The sequence below is a fragment of the Oculina patagonica genome, chromosome 1 (genome assembly GCF_052425735.1).
Source record: "Oculina patagonica isolate OP01 chromosome 1, crgOcupat, whole genome shotgun sequence".
In the NCBI taxonomy this organism is placed as follows: domain Eukaryota; kingdom Metazoa; phylum Cnidaria; class Anthozoa; order Scleractinia; family Oculinidae; genus Oculina; species Oculina patagonica.
Window position 1 is genome coordinate 22,449,291 of NC_135758.1, and position 19,131 is coordinate 22,468,421.

The window sequence follows — 19,131 nt, forward strand, 5'->3', positions numbered from 1 at the left end:
GCCCTGACACGGGAAGCTAAGTTATGGGAGGATACCCGCGACTGCCAGGGCAATTGGCGTGTAGAATGTAGGATACAGCAGTGATCGACCGCCACCAGGGAGGGGCGAAACTTTTACCGTCACTTCACCGAACTCCGTTGAACTGGCCACGAGGTGACTGAAACTGTGATATTTGAAGCGAAGGTCGCAATGCATCATGCTACTAGTGCGCAGGTGCAACACGCCGGAATTTAACGAACTTAAGCCATTCCCGCGTGACTGGCTAATTATGTATGCAGTGAGAATAGGGAAAATTTCACATTCTTGTAAACTCTCAAGGGATTTTTTTAATTTCTCAAGGGACTGTTTTAATTTCTCAAGGGATTACTTTCAGCTGTGGGTGATCACTTGCGATCTCGTGACTTGTCACATTTACAAACGTTATATAACAATTTTAAAAGTGACATGTCAGCTTTCTTATCTCAACGCACGTGTGTCTGAAAGGCGATCTATAAAAAGCGTCACACAAACAATGGATTGCGTAACTAAAACACGAATAAATAATCACTAGCACTTACATCGTTTAAACATTACAAACGTCAAAAATAAACCATACCAAAAAACTCGCTCTTTTCAAAGATATTATTGAAGTCAAAACAAATGCAAGAGATGGGGGCTTCTTTTATCTTAGGAGCGGTTAAAAATTAGGCCAAATTTGGTGGCTACAAGCGCCATTCTGTTTCGTCATCAGCCTAGGTCGTTAGGGGCGTGACCTCTCGTTGACAGCAATGTTGCATGAATCGGCTTTACAACATGCGATCGTATCGACGCAGATCGAGTGGAATTTCAGTCAAAGACAGCAAACTTCTTTCGTATTTCATCTTCAAATATAATTCGAAAGCATTCACTGTATATATGGCTTTTGTTTAATCCTTCTTAAGCCCACGAAGAAGCTGTCTTGATATCCGAACCTCGCAGAGCCTAGACAAAACGCAGCTTGAGTGTATCGATTTGTTTACGCCGCAATTATATGCGCAATGTTTTCTCCGACAGTAGTCGGAAATATCCGTATTTTTTTTCGTGCTTTTTCGTCGCAAAAACAAAGCGTCGAACGCATATTTTGTTGTTTCATTTGCTAATTTCGCTGCCGTAATCGACTGTCTCGAAAGGTCCTTGAAATTTTAAAGTATTGAATTGTCAGATCTTTACTTTATTGGACACTTATTTAGAAAAAATGCGGAGGTCGGCACTTCATTCATCGAATTACCATGAGGTTGCTCGAAGAGCCTTTGATTATTCCATTATATCGATTGTACGGGCTCTGTGAATTGTCAATTTTACCGGGTGCATTCAACATAGAAATGTTTTCATTCTCCATAGAGAGGGATATACACTAAATTTCCGAAAATAAGCCTTGGGCTTTGTTTGCTTAACGCCCCTTTCGGCGACGGCATATTTACGGCAGATGTTCGGGGACGACATATACATGTATACGGGTTCCTCTTCGGAACCTGTAACTTCTTTCGCTCCGATTTAAAATCTGCCTTAAATGATAATGTTTGCAGACAAAAAACGTTATCTTTAGTGGTTTGCATTTTTTCAATATGCTTTTTTTCATCATCCGTTTTTTGTAATCTGTCATTCTTATTGTTCCTCGAATTTAAATTTAGTTGTTACTTTCATTTCAACTGTCCGATGTATGTAGAAACATACAAAACGTAAGTAAAAAGGTATATATTTTTCCAACAATGCGTTTGTTCGTAATGCTTATCAAAGCAGTTTGCGTGTTATTTCTTGTTTGGCTGATTTCATTTCTAAAAGTTAACCCGTGTACTCTTCCCAGCATTTATTTTGACAAAGCATTGCGCACGCTTTGATGCGCGCGCCAGCATAATTATGACGTCATTGCCGTTTAGCAGTTCCGTTATTTTTTCCACCATTCCTATATATTAGGCATTTTACAAATAGATCAAAGATCGTCCAACACGCTTTTAACAATTGTTCGGTGAAAAAGTAGATTTGTGCGTCAGGAGAGGAAAATTCTTGTTAAGCTTTATCTCGTTTCCTCGCGCTCAGATGACGGTTATTTATAAAACTGAATCTGATTGGTTTATTTCAGCGCGCGCATTTTCCTCTCCTTTGTTATGTCACAATCCAAGACTCTTCATTCGCAAAAAAAAAGCGTCTTGTTAGCCGTGTTTTTTGAAGCGCTTGAATTTTGTTTAAAAAGGACAACGTGAAAATTTAAAATGGGATTATCTTGGAGTTCATTTAAGTCGAAGAGAAAAGCGAAAAAAGATTACAAAAGGTAAGTGAACTTTAATGAGATCCAGTCAAGTTTTTTTTTTCCTCTTAATAAATGTCATGGAATTAAAAATGTTTCACAGCAACTCCCTATCAGTGCATTTGACTTCTGCAAAAACAAAGCAATCAGATTTCAAAATATTCATTTCTTTAATTTTTTGTTTCGTTTTGTTCTTAACCCCTTTGTCAACGCAAACGCTTTTTAGCAGTAAAAAGATAGTCAGATTTCTTCTCCTAATAGAATGTTTTTGTCAAACAGAAAACTGAGAAAACAATTAAAAGAAGCACCGGAGTGCATTTCTCGTCTCCAGGAACAACTGCAGCTTGAAAATGAGTAAGTGCCCGCTAAAAGGACTTTCCACACGAACGGTACCTATGCATTTTTCTTGTTGTTGTTTTTTTTATCACGAAAAGGGTCTTTCAGGCTACCAAGAATATGCACTAGTGCCAAGACCTCGCCCGTTGCCGGAATCGATCAACGCTGGGGCTCGCTCGACAATAAGGAAAACCAATTTCGTTCCCAGGGTCTTTCTTTTCCCGCCGCCCAGAACGAAAGAAGAAATAAAATACACTGTCACTTCTCGCTCTGGGGAGTGGGGAGAGAAAAACCCTGGGAACGACGTTAAAGGACAACATAAGCTTTTAATTAGCTTGGACCGTGGTCTTCTGTTTTCTTGATTAGTTGGATTTTAACTAACACCCTCTTATCCACTGTTTACAATTCAAGTTGGTCAAATTGATAAAATAATAATGATCTCTTTCTTTTCACTTTTTCATAGGATACTAGATCAATGTGAAAGTTACCCCTCCGATGACTCTATGTCTGACACTGAGACAGCCCATGCAGATTGTGTAGTAGCTGAAATGGAGGAAGAGGTTCAAGTTTTGGAGCGAAAGCTTTTCCTTGAGGAAGTTGCAGTAAATGTTACAGAGGAGAGATGTTACTTTCTGGACAGGAACTTCAGGTAAGCGTGTATTTCTGTTTGTTTTATCACAAACCTTTGGTATCTTGTATAGTGTGAGTAATTTCAAAATAGACTGAAGAGAAGCAAAAAATAAAGCCATCATCAAGGAATTCAATCTCAAGCCCAGAGTCCATCTAGTCGGTCATCGGTATGGGATGGACTCTGGGAAACTGGAATCGATCAGATCAATTTCAGGTCGATTGCAGGAAGAACCTTGGTCTTCCGTTTTTTATTGCGCATGCTCGTAGTTCCAAGCGGAAGTAAATTTCCCAGAAGGGAAGTAAATCGAGAAAGTTGAACTACAGTATTAGCTGTGTTTATTAATTCAACAAAAGTAACAATAACGTCCTGCAGTTAACAAAAAAGAGAGTTAACAAAAATGCGTCTGGTGTTTTGATTTCCTTTAGCCTCTTTCTTGAGCATTCTGCTATGTTTGTTTTAAATCAAAGGTGTTGTTAGCCTTCCAGGATTCCGTCCGTGAAGACTGCGTGCGTGTGTCTGTTGTTGTTTTACCGAGGACAGCTAAGAAATTTACATAAGACACAGCACACAGACAAGCTATTATTCTGTTCATAAAAAAAATTTTGTTTGGCGACTTTCGCATACTTTTGTTTGGCGACTTTTGTATATTGGAAAGGCTTCTCGCTGACAGCGCATCTTTTCAGGATAGGTTGCATGTTTTCGAGCAAACAATTTTTTCCTCGTTGAATGGCGGTGATATTAATAAAGACGTTGAAGGCCACACGCACACAGGTCAACGCTATTCAAAAGGCGTAATTAGCATTTTGGCGACTTAGCACGTGCACACATGTGTTATAATTTTTGTACAATTCATTTTCTTCAGCAAAACAACAACGCGTTTTGTTCAAATTCTGCGTCATTAGTAATTATTTTGAATCGTGCACTGTCTGCCATATTCAGTTTTTCAACCGGAACGGAGATTTGAATGAAAACAGTAGTTCTAGCGAGATTTGTAAGTCAACTATAAATTGAGTTTTCAATCGACCTTGTCCTTGGTGACGCCGTCGTTTGTTGTTTAAAAACTCCGTTCAGAATCGACGTTTAAAGGAAGTCCTTTTTTATTCATGGTATCTTTTACGTTCAAACAGAAGGGAAGAATTAGAAAATACTTCATTTATTTAGAGCCATATCACGATTTCTTAGGTGTTTTTACAAAATTAAGCTGATACTTCTGAACATTTGACCATGGAAAACAAAAAAATGTTTTCCAGAGTTTCCTGTTTGGTTTACTTCCGGGAAGATTTTCAGACTTCCGTGTTGATTTCTATTGTTCTGTGAGGGCCAATAGAGAAAGAGAAATACATTTCAGTTTCCCAGAGTGTGTACCGGCGACCCTACCGCTGACCAACCGCTGACGGACCGCGGAGCCGGGAGACACTCTGGGCTCGAGATTGCAAGGAATTGGGACGTGCAGTCGCCCTAGTCTCGCGCGGTCTTCTTTCCCCCTGCCGCTTTGATGTTGTTTATTGTCAGGAGAACTGTTATTGTTTGTTTGTTTGTTTGTTTTTTAGCTTCGAATTGAAGAGACTGCTTGTATTTAATGAATAAAGTAAAAACAGACATGACCAATTAATTGAAATGGGTAATTCCATTCAAATTGTGCATTTTTCCATTGAAATCCAATTGATGGAGCAAAAGCAATGTGAAACAAGAACATTGAGAAGCTTGAGAAGCTTAAAATCGGGCGCTTTGCCTTGAAAGGCAGGGTTCAGTACAGCAGAAACCACGAAGCAGTTACTTAAGTAGCACTCAGTCCGACTGTGTTTGTGTAAGTCACAGGGCTTGCATGAGCTGTATTAGTGTGCATAATATAATATCTAGAACGTTGTCGAGATTGCATTATTACTTAATGACATGATGGTTTCAATTTATAAATGTATCTCACACAATACAAATAAACGATTGAAGTAGACGACTAGACAATGTAAAGTTTGACTTAGCAAAGTGCAGTGTATTGGTAATACTGTAAGGTGCGGTTTCACCTGACGGTCGTGTGCTTTTCGGTATTTTCCAGGCATTGCACTTTGATGGGACAGTACTACAACTGTTTACCGGGGAACTACTATTGTCAAGAAAATGATCACAACTTGTTGATGAATGATTGAACATTTGTTTCATACCATTACTGTAATAGCAATTGATGAAGGCTTTTAGTACTGAACCAAAGTATAAGGACTGGGAAATACTGAAACCCATTATCAGCCACCTTAAACGGAAATATCTTGTTGGTGTTTCAAGGAATACAAGGAAACTTCACTCATCCCATGTATCTATGTATTGCGGTATTTTGTAATTTTTTGAGTGATTTTTGGGGATGTTTGGCAGGTGATAGTTTTTTCAAAAGAATTAGTAAAATTTAGACAACTAAGAAATATTGAAAATTTAATGTGAATTTAACATTGGAATTTGAAGTTAGAAATTGGCAGACGGACACCAAACAGTCCCGTGACATCCTGGAGTGTTTTTGCATGGGGGTCAACTGTGTGATGATGTTTCCATTTTTTTCTTCAATCCCCACTGATAAAGAACTGTTGTTGGTGTTATGTTGGTGTTATCACATGTCAAGCCTTTAACAAGGTATGAAAGAACACAAGGATTTAAATTATTCTGGTGCTCAATTTTTGCGTAACTAAAATTAATGTTACTCAAATTCCTGATGGATTCTGTCTTAAACTGTTACGAGCTTAGTATTTCCAAATTATTGCATGTCAATGTAAGGCAAGACAAGACATGCCTTGGTTCTTATGTAATTCTCTTAAAAACACATAAGATATTGACTATAATTTTGTCTGTGCTATGGCAATTCACAGTGGGGTGGTCTTGATGTGTCTTTAACTTGTAGACTGGACTGGACTAGTAAAACGCGGACTTGTAAAACGCCTCTAGACACTTCGAATTCCTTGGCCACAATCATCTTACGGCTCTCTTCAATACATAATGTCTCAAAAAAACAGTAACCTCAGAAAGAAGTCAGAAGCAAATAAGGTCGAAAGACCGAATTTGAACATACAACGGCAAATGTTCTAATGTCACGAACGTAGGAGTCGTGTAGGCCCGTCACCTTTATTTACCACATACTGCCCCCAAATTAAAACAGTACCCTCAGAAAGAAGTCAGAAGCAAATAAGGTCGAAAGACCGAACTTAAACATTTAACGGCAAATATTCCAATGTCACGAACGTAGGAGTCGTGTAGGTCCGTCACCTTTATTTACGATTGACTGTTGATTTCTGGACGGGCCCCGTTCTACCTCGTGCGAGCAATACAAACGACTGCACTCAACAGACGTCAAGTAGTGGAAAGAGAGAAACATATGCACACAACTCATAGCATCAATCCCGTTGTTTTAGTAGGGGTTTGCAGAACGAACATGTGCTATACTGCAAAAACATCTCCACGCTAAAACGGACCATAGAGTGCTCAAAAAAGCTAGAAATATGCCGTCGAAGAAACACACAAGAGCTTCAAACACAAATTGTTTCGCTCGCTAAACCGTTTAGTTTTATCCGATTTACAAGCGCTTGTTTTACAAGTCCGCGTTCTACAAGTCCGTGCTTAACAAGCCCTCGTTTTACAAGTCCGCGTTTTACAAGTCCGCGTTTTACTAGTCCTCGTTTTACAAGTCCGCGTTTTACTAGTTCGCGTTTTACTAGTCCGCCTTTTACAAGTCCGCGTTTTACCTGAGTCCGCGTTTTACTAGTCCGCGTTTTACAAGTCCGCGTTTTACTAGTTCGCGTTATACTAGTCCGCCCGCGTTTTACTAGTCCAGTCCAGTCCTCGAAATACAGTATGCCAAAACTCCCCGCCCTCTAAAGATAAGTCCTTGACGGTTCTTGTCGTTTTTCGGTGCCTATTCATCTTCGGCATCTTTCTCATCCACCTCTCGTTCTGTCCTGTGTCTGTCATCACACGAAAGAAAAGCTGATTCTCAAAAAATCTGCCACAAAAGGAAATTGACAAAAACAATATGAAAACCATATATCGAAAGTTTCTTATTCTAAAATTTTATCATACGTCTTAATTCAGATTTACAAAGAAGTTCCTCCTTTTGAGTTATTGATACTGTTCTTACAGTACCTCTTTCCACTAGCGAAATTTTACAAAATTCCTTCGCGGCGAAAAGGTAGCGCGAATCCAGAACAGACTCCAATCGAGAGTGGGTTAATTCTAGATTACTATTAATTAACTATTACAACATTCATTTTTAAAATAGTTTCCCAAGCCGACTAAGCTAACTAAACGTCGAGTGTATCTTTCAGTAAACAAAACATGCCGTTATGACGCCGGAAATCCAGCTCACGCATACTATACCCCGTGACTCACGCAAACCTCCGACTTACGTGCTACTACAGTCATTCCTTTCTAAACATTTTTTTTGACCACCACCGTACCTTTCTACCCAAAAAACTCATGAAACCGCCCGGTTTTAACCTGTTTTAACCTTTCAAAAATTAGAGCGTTCGAAACTAAATAAGATCCGTAATCACAAACAACATACAGCCGTTTACCAGCACTCTTTAAAACTCCTGAAACCCTTCAAAATCAGGCAAAATAAATCTTTGAAATAACCTTTATCAATGTTTCTTATTTTTTATTCAGTTCTATAAAATGCCTTTCATACACTACTGTCAAACAAAAATTTCAATTTCCTCAAAGTTTCAAGACAAAAGAATAACAAATATTTCGTGCACAATGTAATTTGATTAAGCCAATATTATCACGTCTAAAAATACTTCAAGCAATTCAGTGAAAACCCGTTTTTTTTTCGTATCAACGAAAACCACTTTCGAATATTTAATACATGAAAATAACAAAAGGGGAAAAGGAAGAAAGGAACCTTTCTAATTATTTGAAGACTTTCAAAGCCGTGATATTATGCATCCAATCCGCGATAAAATTTAATTACAACAAAATCCAAGTTCTCATTTTGAATTCCATTTTTTTCAGTTGATACCTTTATCCAACTTGTGAAAAATTCCATTCAAGTTCCTATTAATACTGTACATTCCCAATGTTTTGCTCAGGTCTTCAGAAGCGTCTTACTAACCAAATCTAAAATAATTCCAAAACATGCTGTACAAACATTCTACTCTTTGTGACAAACGACTTGACGACCAATTGTTCGAAATGAAAATCGACACAGTTCTTCCTCAATAAAAAAAAAGTTTTACGGCGGAGTCAGGCTCAAAAAATATACCGCAAGATCACACCCCCATTCATAGTCAGAAACCAGCAAACCATCTAGTTTGCTAAAAAAAAACACTGCGTGACATCAATGACGTTACCTTTTTCATTTACAAAAATAACTTTAACTTGTCAAAGGAAGTGCATTTTCACAATGGTGAATATATCGGCCCAGTTCTCGGCCGGGTCCAGTTCTCGGCCACTTTGTGTTTAACGCGTTTTTTCACACTCCAGTTGAATCAAAAAGAAAAGGTATTTCCTTCAAACGATAGACTGATTCATGTGCTTTAAGTATCTTGAGTTTGATCGTTCAATTCGATATAGAAAGCTCACACGTCGAGTTTACGCGGAGGTAGTTGTTTGTTTACGGCTCCAAATTCATGGATGTAGTTAAATTCGTATTTTATCCAAAAGCCCCCACCATACGAGCTAATTTTTGGCATGTGAAACGTAGAATAATTCAGCTTTCTGCTTTAGTTAACTTTTCGTTGAACCGTTGTATTTTTTGGTCTTAATTTACTTCGAAATTTTTTCTTGCGACGTTTGCGTATTTGCCAGTTCTCGGCCACCCTGCTCGCTATCACAGCTTAGCGCTTGGTTTTTAATATAATTTCATCTGCTGCTGCCAGAATGAAAGAAATAAATGTTTTAAAAATAAAGTTCAATCTTATCTCTAAGTTTTGAGCTGACTCTTGTCTTGTCTATTATTTCTACAACACCTAAATATTTCAAGACCTTTTCACTGCAAAATAAACCATCTAAATGCACGGGTCACACAATGCGGTTTTGCCAGAACCTGCACATAGGCAACTAGGCGCGTTAAAATCCTTCTTTTCTAAAGTAAAACAAAGCATCATAAAAATAATTTGGGATCGATATAGTATAAATAGGTTTACAGAGTGATTTTATGACTGTAAAAATTAATTGAGCATTTTTTTACAGATAATTACGCACAAGCTTTTTAGTGGCTGAGAACTGGGCCAAGGTGGCCGAGAACTGGGCCCACAAATGGAGCTTTTATTTTTATTATTGCTCGGGCAAATTAATTTTTGACCGGTCGATAGCTTTACACCAAAAAGCTGAATAATGTAGCTAGCTCTGGGAGAAATTTCAAGTTCCTGCGGTTCTTCTGAGGTAAGAAATACAAGTTTACGTCAAAAGTGGCCGAGAGCTGGGCCAAGGTGGCCGAGAACTGGGCCCACAAATGGAGCTTTTATTTTTATTATTGCTCGGGCAAATTAATTTTTGACCGGTCGATAGCTTTACACCAAAAAGCTGAATAATGTAGCTAGCTCTGCGAGAAATTTCAAGTTCCTGCGGTTCTTCTGAGGTAAGAAATACAAGTTTACGTCAAAAGTGGCCGAGAACTGGGCCCCATACTGTACTTTGCACAGTAAGCTTTTTTCTCTGTCCTTCCGCCGAAGCAAAAAAACACAACCTGATTACACATTAACCCAAAAGTCGACCAAGTGTGCCTGCAACGATTTCCTGTCAAAACTAAAATGAAAACCATTGCGGTATGCGTCACCCGTAGCGGTTTTGTAGCAACCCCGAGCTATCCCCGTCTTTTTGGCCGCGCCAGGAGACTACGCTCTAGGACGACCAAAGGGTAAACCTTAAATCGGCCACGCCCGATTAACAAGCAAAAATCGGCGATAAAGCAATCTTGGGTACTTTTGCTTAACTCTTTCAGTGCTAAAGTCGACTTTTGTCGACATTTGGAGGAGCAGTCAATGAACCACTTGTGACGTCATTAATTTAAAAGTCAGCAGATTTTGGTGATAAGCATCTGATAGAGCTAGCTTTGACCTTTTCAAAGAACTATTCATTTTGCGTATCGGTCGCATCCTAACAGAGCTAATCGAGAAAAAGTCAATCACTTTTTAGTGCAAAATCGGTGCTTAAAAAGGCCAAAACACCTGTAAAAGATCAAGGTCCTCTTGACAGGGTTTACCAATGTTTTTCTCAAAATTTTTTTGGTCTAAAGGAAGGATGGATACAGTAGAAAGTAGTGGAAATAACAAAGCCAAGAGAAACGAAAGGAAAAGGAGCAAGAAAAAAAATGGAAACAATTTCGCAAAAAAAAAAAAAAAAAAGAAAAAAAAAAACAAGTCCAAATTTTGGCTTATGCGCATGCACCAAAGTACATTTTTGTACAATTTTTAATGGAATCTTCCTCAAAATCTTGCTGCATTGTGGAAAAGTGCTTTTTAAGCAAAGTTAAGGGAAATTCAGGATCGTACCATCAAAAATTCAGTTTAACGGTAGAAAAAACCCAGTTTTTGGAGAAATTCAGCACTGAAAGGGTTAATTGAAATGGGTAATTCCATTCAAATTGTGCATTTTTCCATTGAAATCCAATTTATGGAGCAAAAGCAATGTGAAACAAGCAAAAATCGGCGATAAAGCAATCTTGGGTACTTTTGCTTAACTCTTTCAGTGCTAAAGTCGACTTTTGTCGACATTTGGAGGAGCAGTCAATGAACCACTTGTGACGTCATTAATTTAAAAGTCAGCAGATTTTGGTGATAAGCATCTGATAGGGCTAGCTTTGACCTTTTCAAAGAACTATTCATTTTGCGTATCGGTCGCATCCTAACAGAGCTAATCGAGAAAAAGTCAATCACTTTTTAGTGCAAAATCGGTGCTTAAAAAGGCCAAAACACCTGTAAAAGATCAAGGTCCTCTTGACAGGGTTTACCAATGTTTTTCTCAAAACTTTTTTGGTCTAAAGGAAGGATGGATACAGTAGAAAGTAGTGGAAATAACAAAGCCAAGAGAAACGAAAGGAAAAGGAGCAAGAAAAAAAATGGAAACAATTTCGCAAAAAAAAAAAAAAAAAAGAAAAAAAAAAACAAGTCCAAATTTTGGCTTATGCGCATGCACCAAAGTACATTTTTGTACAATTTTTAATGGAATCTTCCTCAAAATCTTGCTGCATTGTGGAAAAGTGCTTTTTAAGCAAAGTTAAGGGAAATTCAGGATCGTAACATCAAAAATTCAGTTTAACGGTAGAAAAAACCCAGTTTTTGGAGAAATTCAGCACTGAAAGGGTTAAAGGCGGAAATGCTGACCCACAATTTTCCACAAGCATTGGCGCATAGTCCTACTCTTTCTTCTATCAAAAGATTTTTTTAAAATAGGCAACCTTGCAATACGCCCTGGAAAGTCACTTTATAAAAATGTTTGTCTAATGTGTTTCGCACCACATCCTACAATGTGATCGAGCTGGAAGTTACCTAAGTATGATTGCCTAATCACTTTATGTTTTTTGTTTCTTTGCAGACTTCTTCAACACAACGAGATCAGCCTTCAAAGGCAGAGATCAGCGTGTGAAATGGACCTGGCAGCGTTAAAACTAAAACAGGAGGCCTGTCAGTTCGGTCAGTTTCTAAAAGCAAATCCAGTAGAAGAATGGACTGTCTGCTCGCTTCCCAATCTTTACTTTACAGAGTTGTAACATAGTTTTAAGGAAAAAAAAGTCTTGTGAACTTGCTCGTAAAAATCAAAGAAAATGTGTGACTTGTGCGGATTCAGAAAATTCCAAGGAGAATAAGTGTAAATATGTAAATACTAGTTTATTAAAATAAGACGAGTTGTGTCAAGTTTTTCTTGTGTGTTAGAGGTTAGTGTAGTGAACCCGGACTCATATCCTCGTATCCCGCATCGCGCCTCGATTTTTATGCGATCCCGCGCCCGCATCCCGCCAATCTTGTGTGACATGCGTGACTTACATGTAATATGATAATCAGTGCACTTTCTCGGAATGTGTCGAGAACCCGAGTGTTTCGTAGTTTCGCTTTCCAGAGCGAACTTTGCCGTGGTAAGTACAACTAACCTTGTATTGTATGGCCTTTATCTTAACCATTTTGGAATAAGCTTATACTCTATAGTACGTTTTTGATAGCCACGGCACCAATAAACCAAAGCAATATTCAATCGCAAACTTTAGATTGTTACCATTGATCGACTGAAAAGCGAAAACATGTAATTGATTAATTCGTGCATTATGAAGTGAGTAACTTAAAGAGCTTTCGTGATTTGAAATTAGAATAAAGAATTACAACAGACTGAGCAAAATCAGTTCTGTTTTCAAAGGCTTATTTGCGTTCAGATCAAGTCGCGTCGATCTTTCTATGACAGGAAGCTGAGGGGCACATTCGATTAATAAGTCGACAACACAATCTAAGTTTGAATGTATTGGACTGACCTGTTTGTATTTAACGAAGATAGAGATAGAAAAGCATGTAAAACATTTTAGTAGAAGGTATTTCTTTGGATTCGACAGGGTGTTTTGTGCAGGGTTTGAAATTTGGTCGCCTTCAATTTCAATTTGTCTTTGTCTTTGTCTGATGTTTGTCTTGCAGGGAAAGTCCCTCAGTGTTATTTCAGTTTATCACTTTTGCTTTCATATTAAACAGAAGATAAGGAAACTGAACCCGGTAATTTTATAACTTACTTCTTACCGTAAGATGTTCGTGACTGATATCTCTCTAAATGTAAACAGACTGTGTATAGCGCATGTTAGATTCTTAGAATTTTCACATGGAGTGATTTGCATGAATCGCGTGACTGATTTTCGTTGTTGTGAAAACGCAAACAGTGAATCACGCGAGAAGGTCACGCGAATAAACGCTCACTAGATGTAACTTTTGTTGCGTTTTGGCACGAACTCAGGCCAAAATTTTCAAGTCTTGGTACGTTAGGTCCGTACTGGATAGGCCAATTACCTTGCAGGATTTATTTTGCAAGTTCGCTTCTGGAGAATTTGACGATGGAGGAAATAACAAATCAGAAACCAAAAAAACGCCCTCCCGCTCACTTTTTTTTTCAGAAATCCGGTCGAGAAACATTTTTTTTCACTTGAATTAAAGCTCTTATTTTAGCAGTTACGACTTGGCGTTTTTGATAGAAAGTCTATAACACACGCGCCAAAGAGAAGCGCATTTGACATTGATTTCTTCCTTGACTCAAAAACATAAGTACTTTAACTGACTTATTATAAGTCACTATAAAACTTGACTTTTATTCTATTTTTACAAGGCTGATAGAAGAGGACGTCATGAATGACATAATACACCTTTTTACAAGCCATCTCTATCGGCTTACTTATTGCTACTTTCCTTCTCAACACTGGTCGTGCTCAAAAAGCCATCGCGATATGCAAAGAAGGTTTGCTTTATCTCAATAATGAAGTACTGAAAAAAGAGGAACAACTTGTCAATTTAATTACCACTGCTATCTATCTAACAATGTTCAAGGCATACTCTATTCTTCCTGATTACACAAATGCAATAAAATACGGTAATGAACTTCTTGTCATTTGTCGCGAGTGTGGTGAAACAGCCAAAGAAGGGAATGTTACCATAGAACTAGCCGACTTATATGAAGGAAGGTGTGAATTTGCCGAGGCCAGAGAACTTTATGAGAGAGCGATCAATATCATGATAGAAACTGGTGAAAGAAAAAGAGAAGCATACGCTTATGGAAAAGTCGGAATTATGTCTTATCGTCTTGGAGAATATGTAAAAGCTAAAGAATATCTTAAGAAAGATCTTGCAATCAGAATTGAAATTGGTGACAGACAAGGTGAAGCAGCATCCTACGGAAACTTAGGAACTGTGTTTGAATCTCTTGGTGATAATGAGAAAGCTAAAGAATATCACGAGAAAGCACTTGCGATAACAATTGAAATTGGTGACAGAGAAGGAGAAGCATCATCTTACGGAAACTTAGGAACTGTGTTCCAATCTCTCGGTGAATATGACAAAGCAAAAGAATATCACGAGAAAGCACTTGCGATCAGAATTGAAATTGAGGACAGAGAAGGAGAAGCGTCATCCTACGGAAACTTAGGAGCTGTGTTTCAATCTCTTGGTGAATATGACAAAGCTAAAGAATATCTCGAGAAAGCACTTGCGATCAGAATTGAAATTGGTGACAAAGAAGGAGAAGCATCAGATTACGGAAACTTAGGAACTGTGTTTCAATCTCTTGGTGAATATGACAAAGCTAAAGAATATCTCGAGAAAGCACTTGCGATCAGAATTGAAATTGGTGACAAAGAAGGAGAAGCATCAGATTACGGAAACTTAGGAACTGTGTTTCGTTCTCTCGGTGAATATGACAAAGCTAAAGAATATCAAGAGAAAGCACTTGCGATCAGAATTGAAATTGGTGACAGAAAAGGAGAAGCGTCATCCTACGGAAACTTAGGAACTGTGTTTCAATCTCTTGGTGAATATGACAAAGCTAAAGAATATCTCGAGAAAGCACTTGCAATAACAATTGAAATTGGTGACAAAGAAGGAGAAGCATCAGATTACGGAAACTTAGGAACTGTGTTTCAATCTCTTGGTGAATATGACAAAGCTAAAGAATATCAAGAGAAAGCACTTGCGATCAGAATTGAAATTAGTGACAGAAAAGGAGAAGCGTCATCCTACGGAAACTTAGGAACTGTGTTTGAATCTCTTGGTGAATATAACAAAGCTAAAGAATATCTCGAGAAAGCACTTGCGATCAGAATTGAAATTGGTGAGAGAAATGGAGAAGCAACAGATTACGGAAACTTAGGAGCTGTGTTTCAATCTCTTGGTGAATATGACAAAGCTAAAGAATATCTTGAGAAAGCACTTGCGATCAGAATTGAAATTGAGGACAAAAAAGGAGAAGCATCAGATTACGGAAACTTAGGAACTGTGTTTCGTTCTCTCGGTGAATATGACAAAGCTAAAGAATATCAAGAGAAAGCACTTGCGATCAGAATTGAAATTGGTGACAGAAAAGGAGAAGCATCAGATTACGGAAACTTAGGAACTGTGTTTGAATCTCTTGGTGAATATGACAAAGCTAAAGAATATCAAGAGAAAGCACTTGCGATCAGAATTGAAATTGGTGACAGAAAAGGAGAAGCGTCATCCTACGGAAACTTAGGAACTGTGTTTCAATCTCTTGGTGAATATGACAAAGCTAAAGAATATCAGGAGAAAGCACTTGCGATCAGAATTGAAATTGGTGACAGAAAAGGAGAAGCATCAGATTACGGAAAGTTAGGAACTGTGTTTCGATCTCTCGGTGAATATATCATGGCTGAAGGTTATCTCTCTAAGGCACTTTCAATTAGTAAAGATATTGGACACCGTGACCAAGAGTTTCAATTTCTTTGTAGCCTAGCAATGGTGAAGTTATGCCAAGGGAACAACGAGGAAATGCTTAACTATCTGCTTCTGAGTATCATCAAAAGTGACAATTTGCGTGGTTTTTTGAAAGACAACGATCAATTTAAAATATCTTTTTCAGACGTCCAGAATTCTCCCTTCAGATTTCTTAGTTTTTGTTTTTGTTTTACTGGAAACCCTAACAATGCTCTTTATGTCGAAGAGCTGGCACGCGGGAGAGCTCTAGCAGACTTAATGGCGACTCAGTACTCTGTTGAAAGTGAAATCTCAGCTAATCCACATTCGTGGGTTGGCATTGAGAATATTATGAAGAAAGAAAGCAACTGCGTTTGTTTGTACATTTCTTATTTTGGTCAAGATGTGTTTTTGTGGATTCTCAAAACAAGCGGAGTCATTCGTTTTCGAAAAATAACAGTGAATGAAGACATTGTTGGTGCCGGACTGGCTGATTTTTTGGATAAAAACTTCCGCAGCTTTGGTGTTTTACCCGAGGAGAGTTGCGAAGATCGATCTTTAAATGTAATGAAGCCAGAACTGAAATCGTTCCATGAAGAGAGCCTCGGAGCTTTGCGACTTGTCGAGGAAGACGATGGAGAAATTGAAAATTCCGAATCGAGTCTTTCTTTGTGTTACAGATTGCTCATCGCTCCTGTGGCTGACTTACTTGATGAACCAGAAATCATCATTGTTCCTAATCGGTCCTTGAACCAAGTTCCATTTGCAGCGTTATGTGATGAAGGCGGGAAGTATTTATCAGAGACTTTCAGGATTCGCATCGTTCCTTCATTGACGACTCTCAAGTTAATCCAGGACAGTCCTGCAGACTATCACAGTCAGAGTGGTGCACTGATAGTAGGGGATCCCGTGGTTGGCCGTGTGCGTTACAGGGGACGTGTTGAGAACCTTAAATCACTGCCTGGTGCAAGAAAGGAAGCAGAGATGATTGGAGAACTGCTGAGCGAACAGCCTTTGTTAGGGCAATGCGCAACCAAGCAGGCGGTACTTGAAAGGTTACATTCAGTGAGTCTGATACATTTTGCTGCACATGGAAATGCTGAAAGAGGAGAAATTGCTCTTTCCCCTCTACGTCTCACTAGTTGGATTCCACAAGAAGAAGACTACTTATTGACAATGTCTGACATTTCGAAAGCTCAACTGCGAGCTAAACTGGTGGTACTTAGCTGTTGCCACAGTGGGTGTGGTCAGATCCGTGCCGAGGGAGTCGTTGGAATCGCTCGAGCATTCTTGGGATCCGGTGCACGTTCAGTACTGGTGGCACTATGGGCCATAGAAGACAGAGCGACAGAGCAGCTGATGCGTCACTTCTATGAACACCTTGTTCGTGGAAAAAGTGCCAGTGAGTCTCTTCACGAGGCCATGAAGTGGATGAGAGGTAACGGCTTTACCAAGGTTTCTGAGTGGGCACCGTTTATGCTGATTGGAGACAACGTGACATTTAAATTTGAAAAAGAAAAGTAAATTTTTTAAAAACATTTCGCATTTGTAACTCAGACAAAGGAATGATAAACGTTTTAACGGTTTACACGTTGGGACTTTTATCCGGTGGCGTTTTCTCCGCTTTGGGGCTTTGGCGCCTGGCTTCTCGTGTGTTCAAAAGTCTCAAAACGGGAGATCAAATTAACAGTCTAAACATTAAATAACTGTCCAAATTTCCCGCCAAAACTAAAAAGTAAATATACTTTGTAGACCATGCCGATGCCGTGCATGTGTAACGTCGCTATATATTATTTTTATGAGTCGTAGGAAAGTTTGATTGTCAGGTTTATGCTTTAGCATTCGTGGGAGGTAAAGAGTTAAAGGTTTTGTGTAGTGTTTTAAGATTAGGAGATGAAAGCCTTTTACTCTACTTTACTCTCACTTTTCATTGTACAATGTTACACTTGTTTGACATTGTTTTTATAGAACTGTGCACTCAGTAAAAAATTCCATGATTCCGTTTTAAGGAATATGAACCTTTTCTCCTAAACAACGTTTTGAATTCTTTCTGCATGTTATCCAGTTAAGTGAATGATTTTTAACCTACAATCTCGGACAAAACGGTTGAAACACTTTGCTAATTTTCACCGATTTTGGTACTACTGCTCATTTTTGTCTTTCCCCCCTCCCCTATTTCAATGTTGTCAATATTGCCGTTTTATGGAAACAAAGCCTGGTGAATTGCAAACCCCATAAAACAACATTGAGTTGGGGAGAAGGGGATAACATTCAGGGTCGACATTCGCTTAATATCTGTGAAATCTGTTTGTCTCAACTGGTTTTGTCCGGGATTGTAGCTATATGAAGTGTACGGTTTCCTAAATATAACTGAATAAAGACGAGTGAAGGCTTAATGTAGTAGTCTTGTCTTTCTATTCTTAGTTGGTAGTTAATGGTAAGTCCTTCACGCATTGGAATTAAATTGGAAAAAATTCTCAATACATATTGTGTCCTGCCTGCCTACATAATAATAGTCGTCGCTTAAATATGAAAATATTGAGACACTTAAACGATCGCCGAAAGTACATTTCTGATTGCCATATGGGGATGTAGTTTTAAGTATGAAAGGATCTAAAGTCTTGTTGCTAGGACACCTCGGACCCAAACCGCTGGTTCGGTCAAATCAGCCATATCCTGTCCTGGCTGAGCCTTTAGTTTTTAACAACGAAGTTGTCTGTCCGGACTGTTTTTGGAGTACTCGTAAGACTCGGGCTGGTTTTGGTTGGATACTGAGTATAGGATAGTTATCGAGTTTTGCGAAGATCTGCCACTTTTTGGGCTTTGCTGAAATTGGAGGCACCTTGGTCACGTGGGTGGAGGGCGTGTCCTGTTATTGTAACCCTACTCCATCAGTTGGACCAGGCGTTCGGTTAGCCCTCTCCACACCCCCCAAGCCATGTCTAAGGTTACTTTCAGGCTCAGGGAAATATGAACCTGTAGCCTCCTTGATCCTCCTTAAAAAACAGAACATTTGACCTCAGCCTCGTCCCCAGAGTCTTCTCGGCGACGAGTTTTCAACCAGCCGCCATTTTGAAAACGGAGAAGACCCTGGGTTGCTGTTGACGTCGCTTCCACGTTGACTTTTATGTAATGATTATGAATTTGTAACCTCCACTCTATTGTAGTTCTATTGTAATGAGAGGCGCGGTGGTCCAATGGTTTGCGCGCTGGACTCCAGATCGAGCGGTCCGGGTTAGAGCCCTGGCCGGGGCTCTGTGTTGTGTTCTTGGGCAAGACACTTTACTCTCATAGTGCCTCTCCACTCAGGTGTATAAATGGGTACTGGCTAATTTAATGCTGGTGGGTAACCCTACGACGGACTAGCATCCCATCCAGGGGAGAAGTAGAAATACTCCTAGTCACTTCATGCTACGCGCGACGGAAACTGGTATAAGTTCCGGCCTGATGGGCCACTAGGCTTGTATGCAGACTTTACCTTTTTTATTATTCCATTTTACCGTAGCCAATCAGAAGCGCGATCTACTGTCCTGATATCCTAC

General features: G+C 39.1%; 2 protein-coding genes across 4 annotated transcripts in view; both read left to right on the forward strand.

Annotated features, from left to right (window-relative positions):
• The window catches only part of LOC144634411 (uncharacterized), a 29,983-nt gene extending 12,006 nt beyond the window's left edge, over positions 1-17,977 (forward strand). Inside the window, exons 1-2 of one of the 2 annotated variants that reach the window (XM_078493467.1) lie at positions 12,226-12,276; positions 13,497-17,977. In XM_078493467.1, coding sequence (XP_078349593.1) covers positions 13,706-17,113 — 3,408 coding nt within the window. In that variant the 5' untranslated portion in view covers positions 12,226-12,276; positions 13,497-13,705 and the 3' untranslated portion in view covers positions 17,114-17,977. Of the gene's footprint in view, positions 1-12,225; positions 12,277-13,496 lie in introns of those variants that run through there. The other variant, XM_078493395.1, reaches the window with a different exon arrangement.
• Positions 1,990-12,056, forward strand: LOC144641718 (uncharacterized). 2 transcript variants are annotated; one of them, XM_078500757.1, is made up of 4 exons: positions 1,990-2,287; positions 2,552-2,617; positions 3,063-3,248; positions 11,739-12,056. In XM_078500757.1, the coding sequence occupies exons 1-4, from the start codon at positions 2,229-2,231 to the stop codon at positions 11,911-11,913; spliced, it is 486 nt and encodes a 161-aa protein (XP_078356883.1). In that variant the 5' UTR covers positions 1,990-2,228; the 3' UTR covers positions 11,914-12,056. The 2 variants fall into 2 exon arrangements, with proteins under 2 accessions (XP_078356883.1, XP_078356878.1); XM_078500752.1 differs by having other exon boundaries at positions 1,993-2,287; positions 2,543-2,617.
• Positions 17,978-19,131: the final 1,154 nt, after the last annotated feature.